This window comes from Salvelinus alpinus, chromosome 6 (genome assembly GCF_045679555.1).
Source record: "Salvelinus alpinus chromosome 6, SLU_Salpinus.1, whole genome shotgun sequence".
Taxonomy (NCBI): Eukaryota; Metazoa; Chordata; class Actinopteri; order Salmoniformes; family Salmonidae; genus Salvelinus; species Salvelinus alpinus.
This window is the reverse complement of record NC_092091.1, coordinates 72,707,283-72,730,749: the sequence shown is the minus strand read 5'-3', so window position 1 is coordinate 72,730,749 and position 23,467 is coordinate 72,707,283. Positions and strand designations below refer to the sequence as shown.

Sequence of the window (23,467 nt, the reverse complement as noted above, 5' to 3'; positions counted from 1 at the left end):
CAAACTCCATCATACAAAGTACTGCTGCTCCGGCCATGACTTACCCAGACATCCAGCCCCTCTGTACACTGAGAGAAAACACAGCCAGAATGGTGCTGCTTCTCCTTTTACACACTCCTCCTTTTTCCTGGCACACACTTAGTGCTCTCCCTTTAGCGCTACACACACACACACGAACACACACGCTGCTGCGCAGTTAATGTGGTGGGAGAGTTGTCCCCGCTGTGTCCGATACTATCAGTGTTCTACTCAGACTGACGAGGTTCAGAGAGAGAGGGAGAACCACCCCTCCCCTTCAGTTCTGAAGCTCAGCTCGGCAGTACTGCAGTAACTAACCCCAAAGCTTCTCAGAGAGAGAGAGGGACGGGGACAAGTAGTGTGTGTGTAAGGCACCCATGGAATGTGTTTTCCCCCCTTACCATGAGCACCTCATGCCAACAGCAGCAGCTCTCCTCAACTCTCTCCACGACACACACACACACACTTCCAGTGCGCGCACACACACGCCTCCTCCTAAAGCACACACAGCCAGGCATGTTCAAGGTCTAACTTAGAGTGGGAGGGGAGAGTTCAGTTCTGTTGACACTGTTGGAGAGGAATGCATGTGTGTGTGTGTGTGTGTGTGTGTGTGTGTGTGTGGTGAGAGAGAGAAGGTAACCTGGTCAGAATGCTGCCCCCCCCCCCCCGACTTTTCCCACCAAGCCAAATCAGAATTCACTGTTGCTAAGCAGCCAAAGTCTCCCACCCTTATTTGCTGCAGCAGAAAAGTAGCGCCAGGTTCTGGAGGGAAAGGAAAATACAGCAGACGATTACAAGATGTGACATGCCGATACACAGGGCTGCTGACCAGCTAGTCCCGTGTAAATAGAGTGATTACAAAGGGCCTTAACCATGCACGACTGCTAATTTTATGCACACATGCATGCGCCCACACACACACACACACAGGTCACTCAGGATAATGCCTATACCGATGACACACACACTTCTAACAGGGGAGTTACCTTAGATATCTGACCTCTGAACCCAAACCCAGCACACAGAGGTCATGAACTCCAGCATGTGGACAAATACAGAATAAATACAGGAGGATCTACACAGTAAGACTGACTTATGATCAACAACAGTAGTTAAATATTACATCAACTGCATCTTCGGCCTACGCTAATGCTACTTAAAAATCGGAGGGATAGTGTCATATCAATACCAGCTGAATGAGATCTCTAATGCACAGGACAGACAGACAGACAGAGCTGCACGCGACATGTCCACTGCCCTAACCAGCGCTGGCAGGCTCAGTGGAACCATCAGAACGCCATGGCGATATGAAGATGACAGGAGGAAAGGAAGACTTTCTCTGCAAAGAAGACAGAGACAACTCTGTATTCAGGAAAACATCTCCATGACGACAGACTCACTTGATATCTCCAGAAATTAATTCTTCCATGGTATCTTATGAGAACACACACACTGTTAATGTCCTTGCTGCATATCTGGATCACAGCAACATTTGAAATGAAAACAGTCCCTGGAAATTGGATGCCATTGAAATGGCAAATCAATTGCATAACACACAGAGAACACAAAAGGAAGGCGACAATGTAAATAAGCAGAGCCCACGTGGATTTGTCCGAGCAAAGAGCGACACACACCCAACACTCATTCTTCCCACAGGGAGAAACTGTAGAGACTTTCCACGAAAGGGAGAACGAGAGAGGGATAACTAGAGGAAGAAAGAGATATTTTTGGGTTCTCCTTCACCCTACTGTATCTAACTAAGTCTGGAATGAACAAACACTAGATGTTTGACAAGAGCGAAGTTCGGACATCCAACATCCGCCACACGTGTTGCAGCTTAGAACTGAAAATCTTTCCGGAACTTTTCCACTTCAATAAGCACATAGGGGTGGGAAGGGAACTAGCCTTCATGTAGTTCAGGGGTAAACAGACAGCAGCTACAGACCAAGTGGTTTAAATTCACTCACACAAAGATCAATGGATGGAAACGTTTAAGGCCTGAAAACTGTCATATTTATGTGGAGAATGGCATCAACCAATCATTCCATGACTTATTTAAATCAGATAACGGGTCAATATATAAAAACATTGACTCTGAAGCAACTGCAGAAAAACTAACCATAATCACTACTTTCAGGTACATTTTCTTCAAGTCCAGGCATGTTATAGCCGTGTCGAAAATAATCAGATCTATTTTGATTCAATTAAAAAGGATACTGAAGAATTCAAAGCCAAGGCAGCATTTCTTATGTTAAAGCTCAGGTCAGAGTTAAAGGCTATGGAATCACAAGATCAGAGGGAAAACACACACGAGGGGATTAGAGTAACTGTACTGTTTAGGCGTATGAAGAAACGTTGAGGTAATGTTTGTTTGGTATGATATGAACGTTGAGGAAATGTTTCTCCGGGATGAGAGCCTGGCTTCCTGGTGGCATGCAAACCCTCATATAACCTTTCACTTAGCCATGGAAATGACAGGCGGAGAGAGCTAGGGTGTGTTTGTATGTTGGTGTCTCCTTGTAACCTAGTGAAAATGACATGAACTTCCTTGTCATCAATAACTTCACACAGCTCATAGAGAACTCTCCCCAACTTTGCATCTTTGATTGACAACATTTCTCTGTAACTAAAATAGTTCTAGCACAGAAAGTTCCAGAACAGAAACCATTTCCAACATTCCAGTGTTGACCAAACTCAAAATACAAGTTCTAATCAATCCTTGTCTGACTGAGAACACAGTTAAAAGTGATTAGTGTCTTTACACCGACAGTGTTTGTGTGTGTGTGTGGGCGCACTACATGGAGCCAGCTGTCACTGATAACACACAGATTTAGTCCTTTATCTCTGCTGGCTCCTCTCATACATGGGCTGGTCAACAGGACCAGCAGCACGGGCTGGTCCACAGGGTCTACGGGCTGGTCCACAGGACGGGGTCTACGGTCTGGTCCACAGGACGGGGTCTACGGGCTGGTCCACAGGACGGGGTCTACGGGCTGGTCCACAGGACGGGGTCTACGGGCTGGTCCACAGGACAAGGTCTACGGGCTGGTCCACAGGACGGGGTCTACGGGCTGGTCCACAGGACGGGGTCTACGGGCTGGTCCACAGGACGGGGTCTACGGGCTGGTCCACAGGACAAGGTCTACGGGCTGGTCCACAGGACAAGGTCTACGGGCTGGTCCACAGGACAAGGTCTACGGGCTGGTCCACAGGACAAGGTCTACGGGCTGGTCCACAGGACAAGGTCTACGGGCTGGTCCACAGGACAAGGTCTACGGGCTGGTCAACAGGACAAGGTCTACGGGCTGGTCCACAGGACAAGGTCTACGGGCTGGTCCACAGGACAAGGTCTACGGGCTGGTCCACAGGACGGGGTCTACGGGCTGGTCAACAGGACGGGGTCTACGGGCTGGTCAACAGGACGGGGTCTACGGGCTGGTCCACAGGACGGGGTCTACGGGCTGGTCCACAGGACGGGGTCTACGGGCTGGTCCACAGGACGGGGTCTACGGGCTGGTCCACAGGACGGGGTCTACGGGCTGGTCCACAGGACGGGGTCTACGGGCTGGTCCACAGGACGGGGTCTACGGGCTGGTCAACAGGACGGGGTCTACGGGCTGGTCAACAGGACGGGGTCTACGGGCTGGTCAACAGGACGGGGTCTACGGGCTGGTCAACAGGACGGGGTCTACGGGCTGGTCAACAGGACGGGGTCTACGGGCTGGTCAACAGGACGGGGTCTACGGGCTGGTCAACAGGACGGGGTCTACGGGCTGGTCAACAGGACGGGGTCTACGGGCTGGTCAACAGGACAGGGTCTACGGGCTGGTCAACAGGACAGGGTCTACGGGCTGGTCCACAGGACAGGGTCTACGGGCTGGTCAACAGGACGGGGTCTACGGGCTGGTCCACAGGACAGGGTCTACGGGCTGGTCAACAGGACGGGGTCTACGGGCTGGTCCACAGGACAAGGTCTACGGGCTGGTCAACAGGACGGGGTCTACGGGCTGGTCCACAGGACAGGGTCTACGGGCTGGTCAACAGGACAAGTACATCAAGTGAAGACTACTATAAATAACAACTGATGGGCTAAATAACCAAACAACATGTTTTGTTGAAAGCAATGACGTGGGATGTGGTAGACTAAATGTACTAAACAGGAGCACACAAATTAAATACATAATGTATTTGAAAATCGGGACTGCAAAACATCACAGCCAGCTACTTAACAAAATCTGCCTAATCTTGTTTGAAATAAATATTTCAATACTAGGACCACACACACAGTCAACTTATCATGGACCACCCAGCCGGCACTTACCCTCTTCGACAAGGGAACACATTTTTCCCAGGCTGCCCCTGTCAGGTCACCAGAGCTCAGGACCTCTTTGGGGACTAAGGGGCCCTCAGCCCGGCTGGTCTAAAGACCCAGAACCATCATTTAGACCTGGGAGGCCCCTCGCTCCACCAGGAGCTAAACGGCAGAAATAGGTCAGTATTCTCTAACTTTTTAGACTCGCGACATACAATGCATTCAGAAAGTATTTAGACCCCGTGACTTTTTCCATATTTTGTTACAGCCTTATTCTAAAATTCATTAAATTGTTTTTTTCCCTCATTAATCTACCCAAAATAACCCATAATGACAAAGCAAAAACATGTTTTTAGAAATGTTTGCATATGTATAAAAAAATAAAAAAACGGAAATATCACATTAACATAAGTATTCAGACCATTTACTCAGTACTTTGTTGAAGCACCTTTGGCAGCGATTACAGCCTCGAGTCTTCTTGGGTATGACGCTACAAGCTTGGCAAAACTGTATTTGGGGAGTTTCTCCCATTCTTCACTGCAGATCCTCTCAAGCTCTTTCGGGTTGGCTGCACAGCTATTTTCAGGTCTCTCTAGAGATGTTTGATCGGGTTCCAGTCCGGGCTCTGGCTGGGCCACTGAAGGACATTCATAGACTTGTCCCAAAGCCAACCCTGCGTTGTCTTGGCTGTGTGCTTAGAGTCATTGTAATGTTGGAAGGTGAACCTTTGCCCCAGTTTGAGGTCCTGAGTGCTCTGGAGCCAGTTTCCATCAAGGATCTCTCTGTGCTTTGCTCCGTTCATCTTTCCCTCTATCCTGACTAGTCTCCCAGTACCTGTCGCTGAAAAACATCCCCATAGCATGATGCTACACCCACCATTCCGCACCGTAGGGATGGTGCCAGGTTTCCTCCAGACGTGACGCTTGGCATTCAGGCCAAAGAGTTCAATATTGGTCTCATCAGACCAGAAAATCTTGTTTCTGAAGGTCTGCGAGTCCTTTAGATGCCTTTTGGCAAACTCCAAAGGGCTGTCATATGCCTTTTACTGAGGAGTGGCTTCCACCTGGCCACTCTACCATAAAGGCCTGATTGGTGGAGTGCTGCAGAGATGGTCGTACTTCTGGAGCTCTGTCAGAGTGACCATCGGGTTCTTGGTCACCTCCCTGACCAAGCCCATTCTCCCCCGATTGCTCAGTTTGGCCTGGTGGCCAGCACTAGGAAGAGTCTTTGTGGTTCCAAACTTCTTCCATTTAAGAATGATGGAGGCCACTGTGTTCTTGGGACCTTCAATGCTGCAGAAATGTTTTGTAACCCTTCCCCAGATGTGTGCCTCGACACAAACCTGTCTCTGAGCTCTACAGACAATTCCTTCGACCTTATGTCTTTGTTTTTGCTCTGACACTGTCAAATGAGGGACCTTATATAGACAGGTGTGTGCCTTTCAAAATCATGTCCAATCAATATAATTTACCACAAGTGGACTCCAATCAAGTTGTAGAAACATCTTAAGGATGATCAATTGAAACAGGGTGCACCTGACCTCAAAGGGTCTGAATACTTATGCAAATAAGGTATTTCTGTTTATTATTTTTTATACATTTGCAAAAAAAACTAAAAACCTGTTTTGATTTGTCATGAGGTAAAAAGGTTATTTATATCAATTTTAGTACAAGGCTGTAACGATAAAAAATGTGGAATAAGGGAAGGGGTCTGAATAATTTTGATGTCACTGTACATAAGGCATACAATATAGGCTATATGGTGAAAAGGTAGACAATGGTATTTGAAGTAGGTATTTAGACTACACAAATGCAACATCTACCATTCACCACCAACCACACTGAGCCATTAGACCACATTCTCAATTATGTGGTGGGTGTAAACATTTAAGCTAAGTGCTCTTGAAAAGCCACACAGCAAGCATTAGGCCTAGTGGTTAGAAGGGGTATTCCAGACAGCCTGGGGAGGCTGTGACATCTATTCCCTCTGGAGTCATTCAGAGTCCTCACATAACTCAGCTGTTAGCTTCAACCAAGGCAGACTATCAGACTAAACAAATAGCTCGCAGGTGGGTCATCACAGTCCATCTCCCCCTCAACAGACCACAATGTTGTGGAACGTTTAGATAGAAATACAGTACGAAGGACATTCATGCCTCTCTGGCATGTATACTGAACAAAAACATGCAACAATTTCAATGATTTTACTGAGTTACAGTTCATATACGGAAATCAGTCAATTGAAATGAAGATCAGGCCCTAATCTATGGATTTCACATGACTGGGTATGGGCACAGCCAATCAGAATGAGCTTTTCCCCACAAAAGGGCTTTATTACAGACAGAAATGCTTCTCAGTTTCATCAGCTGTCCGGGTGGCTGGTCTCAGATGATCCCGCAGGTGAAGAAGCCGGATGTGGAGGTCCTGGGCTGGCGTGGTTACACAGTCTGTGGTTGAGAGGGCGGTTGGACATACTGCCAAATTCTCTAAAATGAAGTTGGAGGTGGCAACCGCTCTGGTGGACATTCCTGCAGTCAGCATGTCAATTCCACGCTCCCTCAAAACATGTGGCATTGTGTTGTGTGACAAAACTGAACATTTAATTTTTTTGTCCTCAGCGCAAAGTGCACCTGCGTAATGATCATGTTTAATCAATCAATCTTGATATGCCACACCTGTCAGGTGGATGAATTATCTTGGCAAAAGTGAAATGCTCACTAATAGGGATGTAAACAAATTTGAGCACAACATTTTAGAGAAATAAGCTTTTTGTGCATATGGAACATTTTGGGGATACTTTATTTCAGCTCATGAAACATGGGACCAACACTTTACGTGTTGTGTTTATATCACATCAACTCTATCCATGACATTTCTATCTGCAAAGTTCCACACTGTTTGCCCGCTGAAGGTGCACCAGTATTTCATCTTGCCTGCCTAGCCAACACATCACTGTATACTAAGTAGTATGCAAGTTTAGTTTGGAGATCGGAATAAAATTACAGTCTTTGTGTGAGTGAAACATGACCGAACTAAGTGAGCAGCTATATCGGATGTCTCAGCGCTCTGCCAGGGAGCGAGGGAGTCAGAGAGAGCACACGCAACATACCACCCTAACAGGCATGTTGAGTCTACACCGGACCCACCTAACGTGATTGCACCGTATCAGGTTTTTATGAGACGCCATTAACCTGCCAGTGAGACTGAACCCAGAGGAAGCGGTCAAAGAAAGACGGTTGCCATTTTGTGCCCCTCCAGCCTAAACGGAATGGAACTAAACTCAGGTGTAGGTAAACAAATATCTGGACTATATGGAATGTACTACAAAATGCAAGGACCAGTGTTTCCCCTAGGATTTTTTTCAGCAGTGGTGGCAGAGTTAGCAGGGCAGGGAATAGGGTTTTCCTGGGGCACACATCTACATTATAAATATACAGTGCCATCGGAAAATATTCAGACCCCTCGACTTTTTCCCCACATTTTGTTACGTTACAGCCTTTATCTAAATTGGATTACATAAAACAATTTCCTCAGCAATCTACACACAATACTGCATGATGACAAAGCGAAAACAGTTTTTTTGAAATGTATAAAAAAAATAAAGTACATAAGTATTCAGACCCTTTGCTATAAGACTCGAAATTGAGCTCAGTTGCATCCTGTTTCCATTGATCATCCTTGAGATGTTTCTACAACTTGATTGGAGTCCTCTTGTGGGAAATTATATTGATTGGACATGATTTGGAAAGGCACACACCTGTCTATATTAGGTCCCTCAGTTGACAGTGCACGCCAGAGCAAAAACCTAGCCATAAGGTCGAAGGAATTGTTTGTAGAGCTCAGAAACAGGATTGTGTCGAGGCACAGATCTGGGGAAGGGTACCAATTCATTTCTGCAGCATTGAAGGTCCCCAAGAACACAGTGGCTTCCATCATTCTTAAAAGGAAGAAGTTTGGAACCACAAAGACTCTTCCTAGAGCTGGCCGCTCGGCCAAACTGAGCAATCAGGGGAGAAGGGCCTTGGTCAGGGAGGTGAACAAGAACCCGATGGTTACTCTGACAGAGCTCCAGAGTTCCTCTGTGGAGATGGGAGAACCTTCCAGAAGGACAACCATCCAGAAGGGCAGCTGTAATTGCTGCCAAAGGTGCTCCAACAAAGTACTGAGTAAAGGATCTGAATAATTATGTAAATGTATTATATATATATATATATAAAACAGAAATAATACATTTACATAATTATTCAGACCCTTTACTCAGTACTTTGTTGGAGCACCTTTGGCAGCAATTACAGCCAAAGGTTATATATATATATATATATATATATATATACACACACACATACATTTGCTTCAATTTCAATCAAATTTCATCAATTTTAGAATATGGCTGTAAAGTAAAGGGGTCTGAATACATTCCAAAGGCACTATCTATATATATATTTATTTTGTTGCAGTGGCGGCCTCGATTTAGCAGCGGCGGTGTGTAGCTGCTAAATGCATACAGGGGAAACACTGAGGGACCATTCATTTTCAGTGACCCTGGTGCAATTCCTCGCCACAAACATCCACGATGCAGCGTTCTCCACCTGGCATAGCCTACGCGGCTTGGGTGGCTGCTTAGAATGCCTGACGGGTTACGGACCCAAAATAGACCAGAGTGAGGGGATGGAGTCAACACAGACAATGTGAGGAGGAAGAGTGATAACTCCCTAAATGGTAGAACTAAAACAGGACAAGCAGCTAATACATCTATTGAGAGCCTATACTACGGCTAGTAAACTAGAAGTCCCCTGTCTCAATGCTTAGGGTCAGTAAATAGTCCAAAGAGAAATTAGACCAATAATGACAAAAAGAAATGTCCACATTTTTATTTTAAACTGGAATTACAGGTCGCTGGCTGTTTTGGTACAGTGGGTAAGACAACTTGATCTATGACTTTTAAGAGTAAAACAGTAAATACTGTAACAATGGGAGAGGCTTGGCCTCCATTAATGAAAAATGTAACTAGATTTAGCAGTTTAACGCTTACATCATGTTATAAATGTTTCAAATTATAGTTAAATAAAGAATTGAATGGCTGGTAAGACCTCTTAAGATACAATGATGCCATCAATCAGAAATGGCTATTGCGTAACTCAACAAGCCCAGGCAAAGTTAGATGAGTTTGAATAAGGAGTGGCTACGTTGGTCTTGCTTGTTGCAGTCTTGACAGTTGAATAAAGTGCAATGCATAAGACACTCAATTAACAGTCGGGGAAAGTTACCACCCTATGGCTAAGGATGGGGCTCTGACTGTTACTATCGTAAACATGGTGTCAGTGTTTTCATCCAGATTATCTTCAAAAAGTCTGAGCACGTCATACAAGAGAGACAACAGGAAAATGTAAATGAACAACGACGAGTCTTGTCAAATATAGTTCGAGCGGTCTGTTTTCAAAAGTGCGTCAGGATTGAGCCATCAACCTTAGCAGCAATCAATTGAAAACAAGTCTGTTTTCTGTTAACAAACGTTTTGTTTTCAGTGCCAAACTAATAGAAATGTTCATGGGTTAATGTGTGTATATTACTGTGTAACTTGGTTCAAGTCTATCTATCATGGCTTGTCTTGAAAAGGAGCCACTGTGTATGTAGCCGACAGTTAGTTCAGTCTGAGGCTGTGTGGTGGTCTGTTGTCCTTAGGAGCTGAGTAGAAACAGATATGGTAACAGCTTAGACATTCACACACACACATAAATAAAAGACTCCAGCAGAACACCTCCTGAGCGGTGCCTCGGCTCTCACGGCTCCGGGGCCTCCCACTGGGTGCACACGGGTGTGCTTGGGTCTCCTCCATCACTAGAGGACTGCGCCTCAGTGCTTGGCCAGGTACACCTCCATGTTGTGGGGGTCTACCTGAGTCATCCTGTCAGTCTTGTCTCAAAGATTAAGCCGTGCAAGTCTTAGTACACACAGCCGGTCAAGTGAAACGTCAAATTGGTCATTAAATCAGTTACGGTTCCTTTGCTCAAACGTTACTTGGATGACTGCAGCAGTTATAGAGCTAATAAATGTCAACGGGTGCTGACCTTTGGGGATGCGTGCACTTATTCAGACCCATGCAGGGTACTCTCGGGCACCACAAACGCTTTTGGTGACTCTATAACTTCGACCGGTGACATCTACTTTGAATGTCTGCCCTATCAACGGTACTTTCTGTGCCTACCATGGTGATAGGGAATCTGGGTTAGATTCCAGGGAGGGAGCTTAAGAAACAGCTACCACATCCAGGGAAGGAAGCGGGCGGGCAAATTACCCACTCGGGGAGGTAGTGACGAAACAATAACAATACAGGACTCGAGGCCCTTCAGTTGGAATGAGTACATTTTAAATTCTTTAAATTACCATTACTTATGTGTAGAAGTTGCATTTCACAGTGTTCAGAAAACTTCTGAAAGTGTCATTAATTACATTTTAATGGTAAAATTTGACTTCCTGTTGTGTATTGTCCTATGGGGTGACAATGTCCTATGGGGTGACAATGTCCTATGGGGTGACAATGTCCTATGGGGTGAAGCCAACAAATAGGGGAAAAAAGTTGTTGTCTTGACCAAAATGTAAAAATTATTGTTAAGCATGAGGCAGGTAACATCATCATAATATACACAAGTAAATACACAATCTAAATGTTTGTCAAATGACTGAATGTTTCACAAAATGAGAATGGGGAGACACTTGGTTACCATCATTACACAAGTAAATTCTGTGTTTTTCAATAGAATTTCCAATTTCCAGAATATGATTACCGATTTAAAAACATAAGTAACGAATAATAAGTCAAATAATTGTCTTGTCTATTTGAGAATCCTGAAACCTTTAGCCCTATATTAGCATAGATTATGATGTCACACCAGAGGACAAATTCAAGGCTCTAATGCAGGAAATGGGAGTCGGAGGTGGCAGAACATTTAGAATTGTTTAGACAACTAAACTCAGCAAAAAAAGAAACGTCCCTTTTTCAGGACCCTGTCTTTCAAAGATAATTCATAAAAATCTAAATAACTTCACAGATCTTCATTGTAAAGGGTTTAAACACTGTTTCCCAAGCTTGTTCAATGAACCAACAACAATTAATGAACATGCACCTGTGGAACGGTCGTTAAGACACTAACATCTTACAGACGGTAGGAGAGTAATGTCCCAGTTATGAAAACTTAGGACACTAGAGGCTTTTTTACTGACTCTGAAAAACACCAAAAGAAAGATGCCCAGGACCCCTGCTCATCTGCATGAACGTGCCTTAGGCATGCTGCAAGGAGGCATGAGGACTGCGGATGTGGCCATGGCAATAATTGCAATGTCCGTACTGTGAGACGCCTAAGACAGCGCTACAGGGAGACAGGACGGACAGCTGATCGTCCTCGCAGTGGCGGACCATTATAACAACGCCTGCACAGGATCGGTACATCTGAACATCACACCTGCGGGACAGGTACAGGATGGTAACAACAACTGCCCGAGCTACACCAGGAACGCACAATCCCTCCATCAGTGCTCAGACTGTCCGCTATAGGCTGAGAGAGGCTGGACTGAGGGCTTGTAGGCCTGTTATAAGGCAGGTCCTCACCAGACATCACCGGCAACAACGTCGCCTATGGGCACAAACCCACCGTCGCTGGACCAGACAGGACTGGCAAAAAGTGCTCTTCACTGACGAGTCGCGGTTTTGTCTCGGGATCGATTTGGAGGTGGAGGGTCCGTCATGGCCTGGAGCGGTGTGTCACAGCATCATCGGACTGAGCTTGTTGTCAATGCAGACATCCTCCTCCCTCATGTGGTACCCTTCCTGCAGGCTCATCCTGACATGACCCTTCAGCATGACAATGCCACCAGCCATACTGCTTGTTCTGTGCGTGATTTCCTGCAAGACAGGAATGTCAGTGTTCTACCATGGCCAGCGAAGAGCCCAGATCTCAATCCCATTGAGCACGCCTGGGACCTGTTGGATCGGAGGGTGAGGGCTAGGTCCATTCCCCCCAGAAATGTCAGGGAAATTACAGGTGCCTTGGTGGAAGAGTGGGGTAACATCTCACAGCAAGAACTGGCCAATCTGGTGCAGTCCACGAGGAGGAGATGCACTGCAGTACATAATGCAGCTGGTGGCCACACCAGATACTAACTGTTAATTTTGATTTTAACCCCCCCTTTGTTCAGGGACACATTATTCAATTTCTGTTAGTCACATGTCTGTGGAACTTGTTCAGTTTATGTCTCAGTTGTTGAATCTTATGTTCATACAAATATTTACATATGTTAAGTTTGCTGAAAATAAACGCAGTTGACAGTGAGAGGATGTTTCTTTTTTTGCAGAGATTTTTTATTTCTTTTTTACTTTAATTTTAGAAAAAAAAAATCCACTTTTGTTTTGGACAAATGGCAACTACCCATATATACAGAGTATCCCCCTCTTTCTCCCTCTCGTCCCCCTTCAATCAGGTAGTCAAACAGAAGGCTTATTCATCACAGACAGCCTGCCCTTTCTCCACTGCAGTGAGAGAGCGAGAGAGTATTTAGTTTAACCTCCAGGTTTACCCTACAGTTTCCCCTACAGTCCCTCAGGCAGTGCCAAGAGGAGACATTGCCGCAGTGGCAGCCAAGAGCTCTACCCCACACACACTTCCTCTTCCTCCCAGTCCAAGCCATCTGTGTAATGCGATGGCATGGACATTATGTCATGATGTAATTCTTGTCTCAGCAGCCCAGAAGCTGATGGCATTATGGCAGGAATGCCCAGTCATGACAAACTGACCATGTATTGGCCCAGGGATAAACCCAGGCTTGGCATAACACACCTTCTACGTCAATGCACAAATGTATTCACTGCCAAAGGAAGGGTACTGACTGCACATAGTGAATGCTAGAAGGTTGACTGTACATAGAAGCAGGTTAGAAGGTTCAATGTCAACATAGAGCTTTTGAATACCCTGGCTCCAAACACTAATCGACATCAAGCTGGACTAGCATCCTGTCCAGAGCGTGTACTTGTACATCAAGCTGCCTCATGCTACTGAAACAGGAGCCGGATAAGCGTCCTGTCCAGAGCGTGTACTTGTACATCAAGCTGCCTCATGCTACTGAAACAGGAGCTGGATAAGCGTCCTGTCCAGAGCGTGTACTTGTACATCAAGCTGCCTCATGCTACTGAAACAGGAGCTGGACTAGCATCCTGTCCAGAGGGTGTACTTGTACATCAAGCTGCCTCATGCTACTGAAACAGGAGCTGGACTAGCGTCCTGTCCAGAGGGTGTACTTGTACATCAAGCTGCCTCATGCTACTGAAACAGGAGCTGGACTAGCGTCCTGTCCAGAGCGTGTACTTGTACATCAAGCTGCCTCACGCTACTGAAACAGGAGCTGGACTAGCGTCCTGTCCAGAGGGTGTACTTGTACATCAAGCTGCCTCATGCTACTGAAACAGGAGCTGGACTAGCGTCCTGTCCAGAGCGTGTACTTGTACATCAAGCTGCCTCATGCTACTGAAACAGGAGGAGATCGGCCCAAGGGGCTGGAGCCTTTCTGGCTCAGACAAGGCTTACTTATACAAGGCTTACTTATACAAGGCTTACTTAATTACTTTTGTATACTGTAAGTCAATAATCTATTCATTGCCACCCTCCAGCATATTGTATTGTAGATCTCCTGACAGGTGTAGATTATCTAAGGCTATAGTAGGATAATCTTTCCAGATTTAGTGTTTAACTCAAAACCATTATGCTCTTGACATTTCACTGTTTGACATCTTGTGATCAAATAGTGGGGCATGGAATCACTTTAATACTTTCATTCACTAATGATAACAAAAGGGATACCACCAAAGGGTGTAGACTGCTGAACAGGGGTGTAGAACTAGACAGAGGACAAGCAGCTACACACACACTGGACAACTGGGTTACTAGTGCACATTTTAGCAAAACACATTCAATGCTGTATTTTTATTGAGCAAGTTTACTTAACCCAACCCATATCTGTTTCTACTCAGCTCTTTAGGACAATGGGCTGCCACACAGCCTCAGACTGAACTAACTGTCGGCTACATACACAGTGGCTCCTTTTCAAGACAAGCCATGATAGATAGACTTGAACCAAGTTACACAGTAATATACACACCTTAGCCCATGAACATTTCTATTAGTTTGGCACTGAAAACAAAACATTTCCTAACATTTGTTAGCAAATAACAAGAGTTTTGTTTACAACTGAACGCTACAACAGCACGTTAGTCAAAAGGGCAAAACTTACCAGACTCCACAACAAGACAGAGGCCAGAGAAATGCCAAAATCATGCAATCCGTTCTCTGCACTATTCACCTGTGCAGACTATGGCGTCATTGTAACCTTTTTAACCTTCGCGAAATTCAGATAAAAACGCAGGATTATGTAGACTAATTGGTGACGTCCTACAGTCAAAAGAAAAAGTTGATAAAAACCGGGCATATTGAACTGAAAAGTTGGTGTAGCAGCCTCTTATGGTGGTGGTATGCGGTATGCTATGCTGCAGGCAGAGATCATTTCTCAATCTCGGCTGCCATCTAGTGGGCAAATACAGTCCGTGTCAAATCAGCGCCATTGGTCAGAATACAGTATAGAGTTGACTGGATTACAGATAATACCCCATCAAAATAAAAAGGTGAAATAATATAAATGCTGAACTATTATATTGGAGAATTATCTTTGAATTGCAATTGAAGGGTTAAAGGCTTAACGATCATACAAAAATGTATATTTCATGGATCTAACCGTTGGATAAATTGTGCATATTTATCAGATTCTTGGAATACGTAGAAATGATCTCTAGTCATTGGCACACATTCTTATTTTGTCATACTTATCTAATCATACAACTTCCCCAATTCCTCCAAAATTCCAACCGATCACAGGCTAAAATGGCATAATAGGCTGTAGTTCCATGTAATAACTTTGTTTCTGAGCAGGTTTACATTCCAATAATATTTTATGTAACACATACTGTGGGTGGGCTCCAGGCATAAGCGACATAAACGGTAGGGCCCCCGGCCGCTAGTGCCCCCCTCCGACAAAAACAAATAAACAATAATTAGGAACTCAATTTACTGTTGAGTTAGAACAGTGGAATACACAAAGTGGTAGTTCTAAATCTGGTTGTGCCGCAGCAGTTTTTCTCCTGTTAAATCGGTCATTGAAAGTCCCGAGTGGCGCAGCGGTTCTCAGTGCGAGCAGCGTCACCACATATCCTGGTTTGATTCCAGGCTGTATCACAACCGGCCGTGATTGGGAGTCCCATAGGGCGGCGCACAATTGGCCCAGCGTCGTCCGGGTTTGGCCGGGGTAGGCCGTCATTGTAAATAAGAATGTGTTCTTAACTAACTTGCCTAGTTACATAAAGGTATAAAAAAAAACTGACAGTCACTCAAATTAGCCATGTCAGCGAACAATTTTTATATTGGTAAATTAGTCTAGCCAGCTATCTGAATTTGTAGTACTCATGGCCGACTCTGGGTGTGACTTCATCCACTTCCACATGAAAGCATGTGTTTCTCCCACAATGTCTGAAAGCACGTAAACAATCAACCTTATAGCAGAAGCAGGTCATGGCCAAACACACATGTACACACGTAGACATACACACGTACACACACAGACAGGCTAATATTTGAATAACCTAACTATAAAGATTAAATAGGCTAAACGGCAAAATACACTGATACATTTCACATTTAAATTGGGCCATTCGTCTCAAAATGTAAATGTGTTGTAATGACCTGACTAGATCATAAATGAACAATTGTCCAGACAGAGGCTTGAGTTTGCGAATTGACGGTTTATTAAACCAACTTTACACAGGCTACTGTTTGGCGGTAGCCCACGCCAAATAAATGGAAGATAAACCACAAGCCAATCGTGACCTTCTCTTGTGAAGCCCAGACGTAAGAGAGAACAAAGGCTGAACCTGGTCTTAACTTCCAATGCTCCATCCCCCTGCCCAGCCCCCCTCCACGCCACTCCGCCAACCGCCAGGATGCCCGGCATCAGAACATTCCAGGCATTCCCGTGATTGGCAGATAGCAGGTTGATTGACATGTCGGACCCGCGAACACTGGATACTGGTCAGTACAAGACAACCACCTACTAGCCTAACACATAACACATAGCTGTCTGTGCGGGTCGCTACAGTATTCTTTAGATTACTTTTATTTATTTTTAAATCGCCCTGGGATATGAGTGATCCTCTTCCGAAGTTTACATTTAAAATGGTTAGGGTAAGGGTAGGATTTAGGGTAGGAACGTCCCAAAGATTTCGTACAGCACTGGTCCCTGCCTGAGTTCCACCGGCTCATCGCTCAGTGATGTGCGCAGGCGCCGTTGGGAAGTAATGGCCGTGTTCGAGAGGATTAAAATCGCAATGTATCATGGGTAAATTTTGACTGAATGATCTACAATTAGTGGTGAGTCGTTATTTATGATGAAACGTGATTTGTAGATAAGTCAATCGGCAGTCGCTTTCAGTCATTTTGATGCTCTCGAACACGGCCAATACTTGCCAATAAGATCCGTGTTGTTGGGTTTCCACTAGATAGCACAGCCACAAAGTTATATCGTAAAAATGTATGAAAACAAAAATGAGCATTTTGGTCTTCATTCAAGGTTAGGTTTAGGCATAAGGTTAACAGCGTGGTTAAAGTTACGGTTAAGGTCAAGTTTAAAATCACATTTTAAGAAGATAAATTGTAGAAATGGGCGGGGTTTATGACTTTGTGGCTGGGGTAACTAGTGACGACTGTGTTGTCATAATCACCCACCCGAGTGGATGCAGGGTGATTCTCCTATTGTACAGAATAGGATAGGGGGAACCATGGCGTACTTGCGAGGCCCGCCATCTAATATCCAACGCACAGAGAATATGAATTGTGCGCGATTTTTGTGCTGAACCAAGATCCTCTATTTTTAAAACACAAAACCAGGACCTCGGATTATTTCTACGCGCACCATTTTGATCGAAGCGGTCCATGATGGAGCACATCCGAACGCCAAAGGTTAAGCCAACCCTATATTTTAATTTCCATCCTATTCTTTGAGTATAGTTATTCCTATTCCTAAATGAAACCGCATTTCAGTTGCGTCTTCTAAAGATGTGACAACGTTGCTGATTCGTGCCATCCCCTTTTTCATGTATCCAACGGCCCGTATATTCAGGGTTCCTGAAGATATAACAATTATATTCTCCGTAATGTATTTTCCTGGTTAAACTATTACAAAAATTAACACTCAAAAACATAGCTCATATGATGGCATGCCTGTAAATCTTTACATTCGAATTTGCACAATCCGTTTCATTCTTGTCCTGGCTTCTTGATGTTTATTCTAGTCTGCCGCGGGCATTTCTCCACTGTGGATTCTAGTATAAAGGCAATAGGCCTCAATATGAACACATTGTTACAGAATCCTGCGGTAGGTTACTTCAATTAAACAGTTCTAACATTCCAGAATCTCAGACATTCATATCTACAACGACAACATGTGTAAACATTGAGTTCTATAATAACCTTGTTTTTATGAGAAGATATGCCTCCACCAAGACAGTCAGTCACACACTTCAGTACATTATAGCCTATAGATATGATTACATTCCGTTTTGACCCCATTTATACTCGTGTGTGTGTTTTTGTGTCTGTGGCCCTATAGGTGGAGAATGTCCGCCTGATTGACCGTACGGCCCCTAGGAAAGCCACGGTGGGGACGCTATACCTCTCTGCCACACACACCATCTTCGTGGAGAACAATCCAGAGACACGCAGAGAGACTTGGGTAGGAGCTAGGAAGTGATACCAGTTGTTTCGACAGACCCCATTCTGACACGAGACCTATCACAAGTCGTCTGGCCTGACACTGTTCTGACACAACCCCCCTATCTACCCTGTGTGTGGCTGCTTCCTGCCTTCTCAGGAAGATAGTATTGATTTGCTCCGGCACTTTGGAGACTCACCTCAAGTCAATGGACCACATCTAATACATTTCCTCTTTAATGGATATCTCCTTCATACACATGTGAGATTTGTCGGTGTATTTAGGCCTACTGAAGTGAACAGGAGTGGAACCCTTTTCTCAGGGCCGGATTCCCGAACAGGCACAGATGGTGGGGGCCCCCCTGGAGGTCGTGGCCCCCCAGATAGCATATGATAGCAACATTTGTAGAATTACAGGAAATCCGCTTCAAAATCTTCTAAATTGTCTCTCAGCCTCATGAAAAAAATTGTAGAATAGCAGGAAATTAGCTTTAAAACTAAAAAACAAATTCTCAGCCTCATGGCATAATATGAACAAAAGCATGATGAGCTATAAAATAGCAAATTTTCTTCCCAGCCCCATGCCAACAAAGTGTAGAAATGCAGGAAATTTGCTTTAAAACTGCAACATGTTCTCTTATCCTCATAAAAACTATAGTTTAGTAAAAATGTAATTTGTCAGTTATTAAATGCATTTCTTATCATAACACTAAACTAATACTTATGTAATAATGTCTGCTGTCCATTATTGACAGACGACTGCTGCGGTTGAGTAATCTGAATGAAAAGTTTAAAAAACAACAACAAAAAACTTGCCTACCCTTCCACTTCCAGAATTTTTATATTTTCAACTTAGCAATAGATGCCACTGTGACAGCCGGCCCCCTTCCCATTGGCCCTAACCCTTCGATATTTGCAGATCTGAGGGATCTGGATAGGTATCAGCAGTATAGTGGTAGAGCTTCCACCATATTGCCATCCCCTTACAGATCTGCAAACGTCAAAGGGTTAGTTGTTGCCGAGGGGAAGGGAGCGTCTGTGAGAGTTCTCGGTTGTCGTTGACAGGTGCTCCACAGCATGGTGGCCAGTGTGGAGCGGCCGCCAACCACCCCTTCAGGAAGCCACCTGGTCGTCCACACTAAGAACTTCCAGGTGGTTCAGCTGCTCATCCCCCAGGAGAGGGACGCCATGGATGTCCAGGCCTCGCTCGCACGCCTCTCTCGCCCAGGTGAGAGAGACTATCACCTTTCAGAGCCCATTCACCTGGGTCCTGCTCAGTAGGGAGAAAACTCTTTGAATTGGAATGGAACAAGGAGGTACTGCCAGGAGCATACCACCTGGCCACTGCTGGCTTGCCTCTGAAGTTAAGCAGGGTTGGTCCTGGATGGGAGACCAGATGCTGCTAGAAGTGGTATTGGAGGGCCAGTAGGAGGCACTTTTTCCTCTGGTAAAAAAATTATAAATATATATACAGTGCATTCGGAAAGTATTCAGACCCCTTGACTTTTTCCACAGTTTGTTACGTTACAGCCTTATTCTAAAATGGATTCAATTATTTTTTCCCTCATCAATCTACACACAATACCCCATAATGACAAAGCGGAAACAGGTTGTGGTAAATTCAATTGATTGGACATGATTTCGAAAAGCACACACCTGTCTATATAAGGTCCCACAGTTGACAGTGCATGTCAGAGCAAAACCACGCCATGCGGTCTGGGGAAGGTTACCAAAAAGAACACAGTGGTCTCCATCATTCTAAAAATGGAAGAAGTTTGGAACCACCAAGACTCTTCCTAGAGCTGGCCACCCGGCCAAACTGAGCAATCAGGGGAGAAGGGCCTTGGTCAGGGAGGTGAACAAGAACCCTATGGTCACTTTGACAGAGCTCTAGAGTTACTCTGTGGAGATGGGAGAACCTTTCAGAAGGACAACCATCTCTGCAGCACTCCACCAATCAGACCTTAACGGTAGAGTGGCCAGAAAGAAGTCACTCCTCAGTAAAAAGCACATGACAGCCCGCAAGGAATTTGCCAAAAGGCACCTAAAGACTCTTAGACCATGATAAACAAGATTCTCTGGTCTGATGAAACCAAGATTGAACTCTTTGGCCTGAATGCCAAGCGTCACATCTGGAGGAAACCTGGCACCATCCCTACGGCGAAGCATGGTGGTGGCAGCATCATGCTGTGGGGATGTTTTTCAGCGGCAGGGACTGGAAGACTAGTCAGGATTGAGGGAATGATGAACGGAACAAAGTACAGAGATCGTTGATGAAAACCTTCTCCAGAGCGCTCAGGACCTCAGACTGGGCTGAAGGTTCACCTTCCAACAGGACCCTAAGCACAAAGCCAAAACGATGCAGGAGTGGCTTCGGGACAAGTCTGTAAATATCCTTGAGTGGCCCAGCCAGAGCCCGGACTTGAACCCGATCAAACATCTCTAGAGAGACCTGAAAATAGCTGTGCAGCGACGCTCCCCATCTAACCTGACAAATCTTGAGAGGATTTGCAGTGAAGAATGGGAGAAACTCCCCAAATACAGTTTTGCCAAGCTTGTAGCGTCATACCCAAGAAGACTCGATGCTGTAATCGCTGCCAAAGGTGCTTCAACAAAGTACTAAGTAAATGGTCTGTATACTTATGTAAATGTGATATTTCAGTTTTTTATTTTTAATACATATGCAAACATTTCTAAAAACTTGTTTTTGCTTTGTCATTTTGGAGTATTGTGTGTAGATTAATGAGGGAAAAATACAATTGAATCCATTTTAGAATAAGGCTGTAACGTAACAAAATATGGAAAAAGTCAAGGGGTCTGAATACTTTTCGAATGCACTGTATATATAAAAAAAAAAACATATTTTATCCCAATGCCCCAGGGACATTGCCCTGTTTATGGTGCCGTCTTTCGGATGGGACGTTAAACGGGAGTCCTTACTCTATGGTCACTAAAGATCCCATGACACTTATCGTACGATAAGTGTCATGGCTAAATTCCCAATCTGGCCCTCATGCTACCTGGGGCGGTAGGTAGTCTAGTGGTTAGAGTGTTGGACTAGTAACTGAAAGGTTGCAAGATTGAATCCCTGAGCTGACAAGGTAAAAATCTGTCGTTCTGCCCCGGAACAACCCACTGTTCCTAGGCTGTCATTGAACATAAGAATTTGTTCTTAACTGACTTGCCTCGTTACATAAATACCATCATGGCCACCTAATCATTCCCAGCTTCCAATTGGCTCATTCATCCCCTGTAATCATCCCCCAGGTCGATGCTGTTCTTCTCAGTCAACTTACCTGGTAAAATAAAAAAAAACATACTACCTGAATTGTTGTTTTAACAGCAGAGAGTGTAGATTGGTACATAAGAGTGCAGCGGTCAGGATGCTCTTGGATCAGTTTGCCCTGCTGATCACGACCCTGGGCTTCGTGTGTTCAGGAGGGTGTACTGTACGTTTTCAGGGTTAGGTTCACCTATCAAAGGTTATGGGCATAAGGGGAGTTGGACCAGTGGCCCAGTAACAGCAGTAACAGCTGTTTGTTGTCTATATCTGCGGTACTGCAAGAAACCCTGTCCCCAGTGGGATAGTAACGTTGATGAAATGGGGTTCTGTCCTTCTGTTTGAATGACTCACTTGTTCAATGGATGCCGATGGCAGTGACCTGTTTCTGTGACTTCAGTTAAACTGTACTGAAACAGTCCAGGCTGCCAATACATTTATTGTGTAGTGGTTAAATGAATCTGAATCGTTTATCGTGTAGTGGTTAAATGAATCTGAATCGTTTATTGTGCAGTGGTTAAATGAATATGAATCATAGTAGGATCCTTTGATAGTCTGCTGTATTGTTTCTCTGTTGTCCACAAGAGATTTACTGTGAGCTCTACTGCTTGTCCTTCCGTACGATCCCAACATGATTAATGATCAAATATGATCATTTGTTTCTATCTGTTTTGCCCAGAGAAATATAGCGAGCTCTACTGCTTGTCCATCAATCCCAACTCCAACAAGGAGGAGAGGGAGGAGTCCTGGAGTTTCCTAGACCTGCAGGCGGACTACAGACGCATGGGCGTGCCCAACAACCTCTGGGTCACCACGCCAGCCAACAGCGAGTACAGGGTTAGTAGTATTACAGTCCTCTTCTGATTTTAACCTCTATAGTCCTAATCAGATAGCGAGTACAGGGTTAGTACAGTCCTCTTCTGATTTTAACCTCTATAGTCCTAATCAGATAGTGAGTACAGGGTTAGTAGTATTACAGTCCTCTTCTGATTTTAACCTCTATAGTCCTAATCAGATAGCGAGTACAGGGTTAGTACAGTCCTCTTCTGATTTTAACCTCTATAGTCCTAATCAGATAGTGAGTACAGGGTTAGTAGTATTACAGTCCTCTTCTGATTTTAACCTCTATAGTCCTAATCAGATAGTGAGTACAGGGTTAGTAGTATTACAGTCCTCTTCTGATTTTAACCACCATAGTCCTAATCAGATAGTGAGTACAGGGTTAGTAGTATTACAGTCCTCTTCTGATTTTAACCTCTATAGTCCTAATCAGATAGTGAGCACAGGGTTAGTACAGTCCTCTTCTGATTTTAACCTCTATAGTCCTAATCAGATAGCGAGTACAGGGTTAGTACAGTCCTCTTCTGATTTTAACCTCTATAGTCCTAATCAGATAGTGAGCACAGGGTTAGTACAGTCCTCTTCTGATTTTAACCTCTATAGTCCTAATCAGATAGTGAGTACAGGGTTAGTAGTATTACAGTCCTCTTCTGATTTTAACCTCTATAGTCCTAGTCAGATAGTGAGTACAGGGTTAGTACAGTCCTCTTCTGATTTTAACCACTATAGTCCTAATCAGATAGTGAGTACAGGGTTAGTAGTATTACAGTCCTCTTCTAATTTTAACCTCTATAGTCCTAATCAGATAGCGAGTACAGGGTTAGTACAGTCCTCTTCTGATTTTAACCTCTAGTCCTAATCAGATAGCGAGTACAGGGTTAGTACAGTCCTCTTCTGATTTTAACCTCTATAGTCCTAATCAGATAGTGAGTACAGGGTTAGTACAGTCCTCTTCTGATTTTAACCTCTATAGTCCTAATCAGATAGTGAGTACAGGGTTAGTACAGTCCTCTTCTGATTTTAACCTCTATAGTCCTAATCAGATAGTGAGTACAGGGTTAGTACAGTCCTCTTCTGATTTTAACCTCTATAGTCCTAATCAGATAGTGAGTACAGGGTTAGTAGTATTACAGTCCTCTTCTGATTTTAACCTCTATAGTCCTAATCAGATAGTGAGTACAGGGTTAGTAGTATTACAGTCCTCTTCTGATTTTAACCA

At 44.5% G+C, this 23,467-nt stretch overlaps 2 protein-coding genes across 9 annotated transcripts in view; one reads left to right on the top strand and one right to left on the bottom strand.

The window, feature by feature from the left end:
* LOC139579283 (microtubule-associated tumor suppressor 1 homolog A-like) overlaps window positions 1-14,815 on the bottom strand; it is a 93,581-nt gene extending 78,766 nt beyond the window's left edge. Inside the window, exon 1 of one of the 4 annotated variants that reach the window (XM_071407803.1) lies at window positions 14,608-14,815. The gene's annotated coding sequence lies outside the window, so the exon portion shown is untranslated. Of the gene's footprint in view, window positions 1-44; window positions 375-14,607 lie in introns of those variants that run through there. The other 3 variants (XM_071407806.1, XM_071407805.1, XM_071407801.1) reach the window with 3 other exon arrangements.
* Window positions 14,816-16,728: 1,913 nt separating this feature from the next.
* mtmr7b (myotubularin related protein 7b) overlaps window positions 16,729-23,467 on the top strand; it is a 14,952-nt gene continuing 8,213 nt past the window's right edge. The window contains exons 1-4 of one of the 5 annotated variants that reach the window (XM_071407796.1): window positions 16,729-16,790; window positions 18,028-18,150; window positions 19,194-19,356; window positions 22,088-22,245. In XM_071407796.1, the coding sequence (XP_071263897.1) occupies window positions 19,206-19,356; window positions 22,088-22,245 (309 nt within the window). In that variant the 5' untranslated portion in view covers window positions 16,729-16,790; window positions 18,028-18,150; window positions 19,194-19,205. Of the gene's footprint in view, window positions 16,791-17,093; window positions 17,379-18,027; window positions 18,151-19,193; window positions 19,357-22,087; window positions 22,246-23,467 lie in introns of those variants that run through there. The other 4 variants (XM_071407795.1, XM_071407797.1, XM_071407798.1 and 1 more) reach the window with 4 other exon arrangements.